Source organism: Synchiropus splendidus, chromosome 12 (genome assembly GCF_027744825.2).
Source record: "Synchiropus splendidus isolate RoL2022-P1 chromosome 12, RoL_Sspl_1.0, whole genome shotgun sequence".
NCBI lineage: Eukaryota > Metazoa > Chordata > Actinopteri > Syngnathiformes > Callionymidae > Synchiropus > Synchiropus splendidus.
The window spans coordinates 1,348,830-1,357,980 of NC_071345.1; the positions used below are offsets into that span (position 1 = coordinate 1,348,830).

At 56.3% G+C, this 9,151-nt stretch overlaps 2 protein-coding genes and 1 long non-coding RNA gene across 5 annotated transcripts; 1 reads left to right on the top strand and 2 right to left on the bottom strand.

The window, feature by feature from the left end:
• Positions 1–1,300: 1,300 nt before the first annotated feature.
• On the bottom strand, positions 1,301–4,227 carry LOC128768634 (uncharacterized). 2 transcript variants are annotated; one of them, XR_008416255.1, is made up of 4 exons: positions 3,885–4,227; positions 3,715–3,822; positions 1,750–3,344; positions 1,302–1,659 (listed from the first exon to the last, which is right to left on the bottom strand). It is a non-coding gene; the product is annotated as an uncharacterized LOC128768634 (long non-coding RNA). The 2 variants fall into 2 exon arrangements; XR_008416254.1 differs by having other exon boundaries at positions 1,301–3,344.
• heca (hdc homolog, cell cycle regulator) lies at positions 3,699–7,613 on the top strand. 2 transcript variants are annotated; one of them, XM_053881628.1, is made up of 5 exons: positions 3,702–4,247; positions 4,967–5,885; positions 5,947–6,113; positions 6,433–6,587; positions 6,907–7,212. In XM_053881628.1, exons 1-5 carry the CDS (start codon positions 4,079–4,081, stop codon positions 7,069–7,071), a joined length of 1,575 nt encoding a protein of 524 aa, XP_053737603.1. In that variant the 5' UTR covers positions 3,702–4,078; the 3' UTR covers positions 7,072–7,212. The 2 variants fall into 2 exon arrangements, with proteins under 2 accessions (XP_053737602.1, XP_053737603.1); XM_053881627.1 differs by lacking the exon at positions 6,433–6,587 and having other exon boundaries at positions 3,699–4,247; positions 6,907–7,613.
• Positions 7,192–9,044, bottom strand: mtif3 (mitochondrial translational initiation factor 3). Its single transcript, XM_053881630.1, has 4 exons — positions 8,960–9,044; positions 8,132–8,561; positions 7,907–8,058; positions 7,192–7,844 (listed from the first exon to the last, which is right to left on the bottom strand). Exons 1-4 carry the CDS (start codon positions 8,960–8,962, stop codon positions 7,560–7,562), a joined length of 870 nt encoding a protein of 289 aa, XP_053737605.1. The 5' UTR covers positions 8,963–9,044; the 3' UTR covers positions 7,192–7,559.
• Positions 9,045–9,151: the final 107 nt, after the last annotated feature.

Here is a 9,151-nt window from a genome sequence, read left to right on the forward strand (position 1 = left end):
GTCCAGCATCTGGCATTTCTTCCTGCCAGGGTGTAACTGGGACACACGACCTGCCCCCGTGGCCCCTCACCGACACTCCTGGCCTGCGGGGGAACAGTCTTGTGAACTCTGAAATGAAGCTCTTCAGGTCAGGACAGACTATTGTGAATAGCAGCTTGACAGCAACATGGCCGCCGTCTCCTCCACAGACTTCACCTGCTGTGGCTTGATTCAATATGAACCGATGGAATCTAACTACGTCTCAGCGCCAGGTCCAACCAGGTGTTGCCATGACAACCAGCAAACGCAGCAGGATTATGAACATAGAAGGCACTACCTCGCCATTTACTATTTCATGAGTCACAAGATATTAAAATATTTTTGTTATGAGAGTTAATAACCAACCAACATGCTCTCTTCTTAAATACCGCAACAAATGAAGTAGAAAGTGTCTGTTTATTATTTACCAATTCTTTTATTCAACTATTAGGATAATTATATTGCTGATCAAGTCTGGTGACGTCAACGTGTTTTTGCAAGATTTTTTTTTTTCATTTTTTTTCAAGAGCACAGGTGAGCAAAAGCATAACTTTTAGCTTGAAGCAACTCACATGTGTGCATCTGGTCAAAATATAACGAAAGGTAATGCGTTAAAACGTTGTAATAATATATAGATGAGGAACTTCCGGTTTGCTCTTCATTCAATTCTCAGAACTTTCTTGAGCGTGACGTCACCTCGGCCTGTTAAGTACCCGGATACACCTTTTCAAAGTAAAGGTTTCACGAACTTAAATATCGTTCTGCATCATGTGTCGGACGATGAGTTCAAATAGAATATATATGTGAATATGATATAACAGTTCATTTTTACGGGGAAGTGTGTGCAAAATAATTTTAATTTCTTTTCAAACGTACCGTCAGAAAACAATACTGTTTTTAGTAATAAATAAATAAAGGTAGAACACGTGTTCACAGTGATGATTAATAAAATAACCTTTCGGGAGGAGGACAAACAAGTCCATCCATAAAACATGCGCGCGCGCACATGAACAGAACATGGGACACACGGATGGAGTCGGGGAACGGAAATGAAGGTGGAGGATTCACGCGATAACAGTCCTGACTGTCGGGGACAGAAAGTTAAAAACACGTGACGTGTTTTCATGTGTTTGTTGAGGAGGCTCGCCTTCAGAAAAACCCTTAAAAGGCAGCGCCGTGAACGCACCACATTCATCAGACAGGCTCAAGTGTGGCCTTCGCGACAGTAGGAGTTCTGAGAAAAGTCTTCACACTCATTCTCAGTGACGCGTCAGGATTATGGCACGTTAGTGCAAGAGAAGGAGCGAGGCGCTATGTATTTAGACACACTTTTATTGGGTCCTCCGACATGTGTGTGCGGAGTATCTTCACCACGGTTTCTGAAAGGATTCACAATTCCCGAGGGTACCTGAACGCAGCACACTGTGCCGGTACCGAAGCCACACTAAGTATTGTCCAGTCTCAGAGGCGGAAGATCCCAGAGCACCGGTCCACCAACAGCGTCTCAGGTGAGTAGAAGCGAGCCACTGCTCCGTGTTGGGTCGCGCTCAAACCCGAGTCGCCTCTGGCTCCCAAGTCCATCTGTCGGCGGGTTCGACGCCGACGACACCGGCTCTTTCTTGGACCGCCGAGCATCGCCTTCTGATCCAGACCGGAGAAGAAAAGACACGCTGGAATGTCTGAAATGACCGACTTGTACGATGCTTTTAACGCCCGGTTCTGAACGCTCACCTCGCGTTTCCGCATTGATGTGGGTCCGCCCTGGTCCTGTCCGATCTTGTTGGTATTATCGAACCGTAATTCAAGTCGGATCGGCCTGTCGTCCTGCCACGCGCGTTTCCCTTCGCTCGTTGCTGCACAAAAACCCCTCCAGTTGACTTAAACGCCCCTGTTAAAGGAGCTGTTTCAACACCAGTCTCAATTCAAAACTCACTTAGTTTGGCGTGACCACGTTCTTTTGGCGCGGTTACCGTCACCGTGTTCAGTCCAGGAATGTTTTCAGTAATGCTGCTTTATTATCTACAATTCGGGGTGATTGTTGGCAAAAAAAACCCCAAAAAAACAAGTTTAAAAGTTGTGACATTCATCCTTTATTCCCCAGTGGTTCATTGGCAAGTGACGCAACAGCCGATTAAGTTTTTAATTGATAATAATAAACTAAAGCTAAATTATTCGAATGAGTCAATAGAAGTCTTGATTGTGAACGTAGTCGGACCTAACAGCCAGTGTGGTTTTAAAAAATGGATGGTTTTATGGAGGATTAGATGATAAAACTTCCGCCTCTTAAAACGCTGAAAATTCCAATGAAGTTTGGTGCTGAGCGAAAGTAATGTCTTTTTCCCCTCCTCAGCCACCATGAATGTGGATCACGAAGTTAACCTGCTGGTGGAGGAGATCACCCGCCTGGGCAGTAAGAGTGAGTCCCAGTTCTGCTTTGTTGGGCCACAAACTTGTCCCACTTCACTGTGAAAACCCGCCACAGCCGAGTCATGTGACCTGCTCCTGTCATTTCTGCTTTTTTCATTAAATTCTGCAGATGATTTTACATCCTAAATTGCCAGTTATCGTTGTGATTAGACCTGCACCTTTAGTGTGACCATCCTAACCAGTTCCATTCGACTTGTAATGCTGTTTGAGTCAAGTCGCTCGTGTGTTTCCAGACGCCGAGGGCCAGACGTGCGTGAAGTTCGGCGTCCTGTTCAGAGATGACCGCTGCGCCAACATATTCGAGGCGCTGGTGGGCACGCTGAGGGCGGCCAAGCGGAAGAAGATTGTGACCTTTGAGGGCGAGCTGCTTCTCCAGGGCGTCCATGACAACGTGGACGTGGTGCTGCTGCAGGGCTGACCCGGATGTCCGGGTCCAGATGTGGACGGAGCGATTCCACTGGACGGTCTGACATCACTGTGCCAAAAACCCCAAACCTGCTTGTGCTTACTCCAGACGCTTTTGCAGACTCTCTACCTCCAGCAGGCCACGTGCTTTCAGGACTCTTCTGGAGCGTGATTGTGTAGAAGGTCACCTCCTGGGCCACTGTGTCTCTTTTGTGTCATGACAGGGTTTGTAACGTTTCTCAGGACCAAAACATCTTCAATAAATGTCCAGCGACACCACCGTCTTGTTTAGCGCTTCCATTCCTTCCGCTGATCTGTTGCCGGCCACACTGCTGCCAGGTTCCTGGGGTCAGCAGCGGGTCCAGGAGACCCAGCCCGGGTGGAACCGCCTGCATCCGTTAAAGTGGACTGGCCTCTTCCAACCGCAGCTGCCGGTGTCGGAAGCTTCATCGATATTCACTGAAACATCGGTTCACAATCCAAGTGACTTGCACCTGAGTCCAAAACAAGCAAGGCGAGCGTTGGCATGAATGTCTCAGCTATTTGACCGTAATTTACGCGTCTGTGTGAAAGTTAAACTATCAAGACAAAAGAGAATTCAAATGCGAATGTAGAAACTGAAACCACCGAACTAAAAATAACGTCTGTAAGAAACAATAAAGGAGCGGAGAAAACCGGCGGAGCATGACACGTGTTTACACGGACGAAATAGAGACGTGACTCGGGTAAACTCCGGATCACCGCGCGACCAAACCCGAGTGTGGAGACACATGACCGAGGTCACTGGTGCGTTCATGGTCGTGGGAAGTTAGCGTTAGCGACGCGTGATTTCCGGTCGCGATACCGCGGAAGAGTTCGTCTGACCTTTGATCTGGTCCCGTGAGCGCGGCGGGTTGCCGGTGGACTTGGAAGCTGGGATTTCCTGTCGGGTCCTGAACGCAGCACACGGAGATGACAGCCGACGCCGGGGTCCTGTGACGTCAGAGGGAGGAAGACAACAGTCGGACAGGAACCACAACAACACTCGGACACACCTTCGCTGCTACAGGTGATCGCAGCCTCCGAGCGCGGCTTCAGCGGCCTGACGAGCGCCGGGAGGCCGACCACCCTCCGCCCCGTCCCCTGCACCCACGCCACCGATCCGAGCCCGACAAATGGAGTCCCCGAAAGCAGCGGGCGCCAGCTGCAGATAGAAGTCCCGCACCACCGTCGACGACAGAAGCGGAAAATGCCCAACCAGAAGAGCAGCAAGGGGAAGAAGAGCAGGCGGACCAACAGCAGCGGGGACGAGCAGGAAAATGGAGCCTGCGCGGCGGCGGCTGCGGCGGCGGCGGCGGCGGGCGGCGCGGCAGCGGCAGCGGCGGCCGCCGCGCCGCCGGGGAGCGACGCCTCCAGCGGTAAGAGCGCCAGTCCTGGGGGATGCTGCCTGGGTTCGGCCCCCCTCCCCGCCCCCATCCTGCCCGGTTCTGTTGTTGACGTCCCACGTCACGCCGAACTTGCACTGCAAACTTGGCCCTTTTCGCTTATCGTCCGTCACCGCCCCCAAACCGACCGCGAGTCGTTCCAACTGACAGACGAGTCAAAGCCGCACTCACCGAGGACCAGTTCGGCTGCTCATCCTCGACTCTCCGGGCGTTTGTTGCCATTTTAATCCCGGAATGCCACCGCTGTTTACACGGCAGAGATTTGACGTTGGCGCCAAAGTCAGGCGAGCAGCTCGGTCGTTCCCCTCACGGTCTCGCTAAGACCAGCCGAATGACTCACAACACTCTGTCCACTCGAACCGCGCGCCACTTGCCCTTCGTACTCGTACTATTTTTGGAACCAGCGCGAATCTTTCCAGTTCGGCGCGCCTGCGAAGTGTCGCGTGAGAATGACCCCAGGGTCGCGCTGTCAGTGTTCGCAAGTCAGATGGGGAGCAGAGGCCTCGCGGCTCCGGGCCGAGCTGGGGGTAGTACCGAGCTCCGCCGCTAGTCCGCGCCCTCACTTCGGCATCGATTAGAAAGGCTTGACCTTCAGGTGGCGACGCTGATGATGATGATGATGATGATGTGGTGATGGGTGACGGCGTGTGCTGCGGCGGCCCGTGTCAGCAGGCTCTTGTCTCCCGCTGCAGAGGGCCAATGTGCCACGCCGCTGGGCTGCAGCATGGGCCGACCCATCGACCTGGAGAAGGACGACTACCAGCGGGTGCTGTGCAACAACGAGCTCTGTCCTCACGGCAACTGGATGCACCTGCAGTGCTTCTACGAGTGGGAGAGCTCCATCCTGGTCCAGTTCAACTGCATCGGCCGGGCCCGCTCCTGGAACGAGAAGCAGTGCCGGCAGAACATGTGGACCAAGAAGGGCTACGACCTGGCCTTCCGCTTCTGCTCCTGCCGCTGCGGCCAGGGCCACCTGAAGAAGGACACCGACTGGTACCAGGTGAAGCGCATGCAGGACGAGCGCAAGAAGAAGCCGCCCGAGAGGAGCGCGGCCCGCTCGGGCAGCACCGGCGGCGGCGACGGCTTCTACGAGGAGCCCAAGAAGAGCAAGACCTCGGGCGGCAAGGCGGCGCAGAGAGCGTCCAGTCAGGATCTACCTCGCAGACAGTCGGTGGAGCGGCAGAGCTCGGCGGAGAGGGGGGCGGGGCCCGGGGCCTGCGACTCCCCGGGGCAGTCCCCGCCCTTCTCCCTCTCCCCCACGGCCCTGCTGGTGTCAGGACCCGGGGCCTTCCGCGGCTCCCGTCAGCTCGGGGAGTTCCTCAAGTCGGCGGTCCACATGGAGGCGCAGAAGAAGCAGCAGCTGCTGAGCAGGGCGGCGGGCGGCGCTCACCTGGATCCGGGCGCCGTCCTCCCGCTGTCCTTCGCCCTCCCCCTACACCACCGACTGGCCCCGGGCAGTCTGAGCGATGGGCCGCTGCCTCACCCGGTGCAGTTCCTGCGGAGGCTGGACCTCTCGGAGCTGCTGACCCACGTGCCCCGGCACAAGCTCAACACCTACCACGTGCGGATGGAGGACGACGCCCAGGCGGGTCAGGGGGAGGAGCTGCGCAGGTAGGCCCCGGGGTGGGGTGGGGAGCGCGGGGGGTGGCCTGACGTGTCCGTGTCTCCGCAGGTTCATCCTCTCGGCACTCAGCGCCAGTCAGAGGAACGTGCTCAACTGTGCCCTGTGCCACCGCGCACTGCCCGTCTTCGAGCAGTTCCCTCTGGTGGACGGGACGCTCTTCCTCAGCCCCTCGCGCCACGAGGAGATCGACTACGACGTGCCGTGCCACCTGCAAGGTCAGACCCCCTGCTGCCGGCCTCATGACCAGACTTGTCCCGAGCCACAGGCAGTGGGACCAAACTCAGAGTTCAGAGAGAAAGAGCTACACTGGCGCACGGTCACTAGAGAAAAGCGTTCAGAGCTCAACACAGACACAAAAGAGGTCCCGCCTCACCTGACTGCATGTCACTGCAACACAGGATGACGTGATTCATGGGAAGATAAACGTTTAGAAACTTGACTGTTGGAGCATGTATCTGGTACAACAGAAGGGAAAACAGGCAGGTGAGGAAAGAAGCCGGCGGCTCTTCTAACCCCAGTGTTTGGTGTGGCCAGGCCGGCTGATGCATCTGTACGCCGTCTGCGTGGACTGTCTGGAGGGAGTCCACAAGATCGTCTGCATCAAGTGCAAGTCTCGCTGGGACGGCAGCTGGCACCAGCTGGGCACCATGTACACCTACGACATCCTGGCCGCCTCGCCCTGCTGCCAGGTGAGGGTCGCAGGGGAGGGGTGCTCTTGGCCCCAGGTTCCGTGGGTGGGATAAACAAGGCTGAGAAACACTGCTCCAAACTGTACAACTAGTTCAGTGAATGAGATGAGGAAGTGAGGCGTGTGGCGAAACGTTAGCGGGCGGTCAGGAGGAAACTAGCTGGAAACCGACCCCCCTTTTGAAAATGTGGGAAAAAAACCATCCTCAAAATGTTTCACAGAAGCTGCAGAGGGACGTTCGGAGCTGAGGTCAACCTGAAGCAGCTCAGTGACTCAGCGCTGCGACTCGCGCCGCCTAACTCTCCCGTAACTCTCCGCAGGCGCGCCTCAACTGCAAACACTGCGGGAAGCCGGTGGTGGACGTCCGCGTGGGGATGCAGTACTTCTCCGAGTACAGCAACGTGCAGCAGTGTCCGCACTGCGGGAACCTGGACTATCACTTCGTCAAGCCCTTCTCCTCCTTCAAGGTTCTGGAGGCCTATTGACAAACGCTGCTCCTGCATGCTGCTCCCCTCTTCCCCCCGTCTCTCTGGGCCTTACGCTTCGCCGGGGTCACGGCTTTTCTATGTTTAGGGTTCCATCTAGATCTGTGACCAGTGAATGTATCGGTTTGCCAAAACAGTTGTTATTTTTTACCAAAAACACAAAACCATGGACGCTTGAATAAAGCACCGACACGGACTCGGCCCGGCCTCTTCTTCCCTCACCTCACCTCACCACGGGTGGGGTGGGGTGGTGTTGCTGCCCCGGCAGGTCCGGGGATCCAGACGGACCAGAGGAGAAAAAACTCTACTCTCTCAATACATCGGCTCGCTCTGCTCACAGGAAACTCCGGCTCGCGTCGGCGACCTCCTGCAGAAGGAGCTGGGGCTGTTCTCCCGGCCCGGAACGCAACTCCACTTTCAGCTTCAGAAAGCACACAGCAGGTTGGCAGTGCTGTTTGATGTCAGGCGACGTCTCAGCCCATAACGGTTTATTTACATGGAAGAAGAGTTTCTCGGGAGCGTTTGCTCTTCTCCACTCCGTCACCGCGCTGCCCGAGCCAGCAGGGGGCGCCTGCTCCTGCGCTGACTCCAGCTCTCGTCACAGTGCTGCCCGCGCCAGCAGGGGGCGCCTCCTTCTCCTTCTTGGCCAGCTCCTTCCTGGTTGGTGGCCGCAGCACGCAGGAGGCAGACTTGCCCTCTCGCACCACTCGAGGCTGCGACACGAAGCCGTAGGCCGCGTCCAGCTGCCGCAGCATCTCTGCCAAGGTGGAGTCCTGAGGGATGACAGGCTTGTGAGTGGGAGCGGAGGCGGGGAGCCGCAGGTGTCGCGCCTCACCAGGGCGTCCTTGTGGGCCGGGTGGCCGCAGCGGAGCGTAAGCCGGACCTGGTGCGTCCTCTCCAGCCAGGTCTCCACTTGCTTCAGCTTGGTGGCCAGGTCGTGCGCCGCGATGCTGCTGGAGAACACCAGCTCCTTCACCTGCGGGGGCGCTGCGCTGGGTCAGAGCCGCAGGTTAGCCGCCGCCGCCGCCGCCGCCGCCGCCGCCCGGCCCAGTGGACTCACCTGCTCTCTCCTTCTGCTTCTCCCTCATCTTCAGCTGCTCCTCGTGGATCTGCCTGCCGCTCATCAGCCGGTAGACGGGCGGCTCGGCACTGGCGTTGAGCAGCACCAGCTTCAGCCCCTGCAGATCCAGCAGCTTCAGCACGTCGGCGCGGTGCATCACCCCCATGTCCTGGCCAGACTCGCCGATCAGCTGCACCGTGCGGTGCGGGATCCTGCGGCCCACGCTGCCGAAGCTGGGTTGCGCTCCAGGGTCCTGCTTCTTCCTCTTCTTGCTGGGAGCTTCAGGAGCTTCAGGAGCGTCGGGAGGGTCACCTGCTGCCGTGCAGAGCGGAGCCGCCCTCACCAGGGTCAGCTGAGGGCTCCAGGAGCCGGGTCCGGACCCGCCAGCCGTGAGGCCGAGCAGCCTCCTCACACAGCCTGCCGCCATCGCCTGCCCACACAGCACTGCCCTCAGACACCGGACTAACAACAATCACACCATCTTGAAGTGCTTCTCTCCATCTGTCAGTGAGCAGTCAGAAGGTTTCATGACTGATGATCTGACCAGTTACTGCTCCTCTGCTACTGGAGGTTAGACCTTCAGTCCGTTTCATTCAGTGACGGGACTGTTGAATAAAGGCTGCAATTACAGCTAGAGGTTCTGTTGAAGCCAACGACTGCTGGTTAAAATGCTGATTTGAAATTAGAGTTAAACCGTAAAATGATGTATTTATTAGGGACGGCGTTTTAAAAACAACATGCATCGAAACACTTTGGTCAAGTGACACAATAAAAACGCAAGACTGTATGAAAACAGTTGCTCGTTAGGAGCCAAAGTGACGGTTTTACCATGCAACGCTGCGAGTTTCCTCACAGGAGCCAAAGTCACAGCGCGCTCTTCCCTTCCGCCATGTTGTTCTTCACGCGTCTGTGCGCAACTGCTGCAACGCGCTGCTGCCCCTCAGCGGTGGAGGGCAGGACTGCAGGAGCGGGTGGACATCTGAATCAGCTTTATGGCCAGTGTCCGCGAGGATCTCACCA

Coding starts and splice junctions, on each gene's coding strand:
- heca (XM_053881627.1), top strand. CDS start 4,079: ATGCCCAACCAGAAGAGCAGCAAGGGGAAGAAGAGCAGGCGGACCAAC. Junction 4,248..4,966: donor GGGGAGCGACGCCTCCAGCG/GTAAGAGCGCCA, acceptor CTCCCGCTGCAG/AGGGCCAATGTGCCACGCCG. Junction 6,114..6,906: donor CGTGCCGTGCCACCTGCAAG/GTCAGACCCCCT, acceptor AACTCTCCGCAG/GCGCGCCTCAACTGCAAACA.
- mtif3 (XM_053881630.1), bottom strand. Junction 8,059..8,131: donor GAAGCAGAAGGAGAGAGCAG/GTGAGTCCACTG, acceptor GACCCAGCGCAG/CGCCCCCGCAGGTGAAGGAG. Junction 7,845..7,906: donor CGGCCCACAAGGACGCCCTG/GTGAGGCGCGAC, acceptor GTCATCCCTCAG/GACTCCACCTTGGCAGAGAT.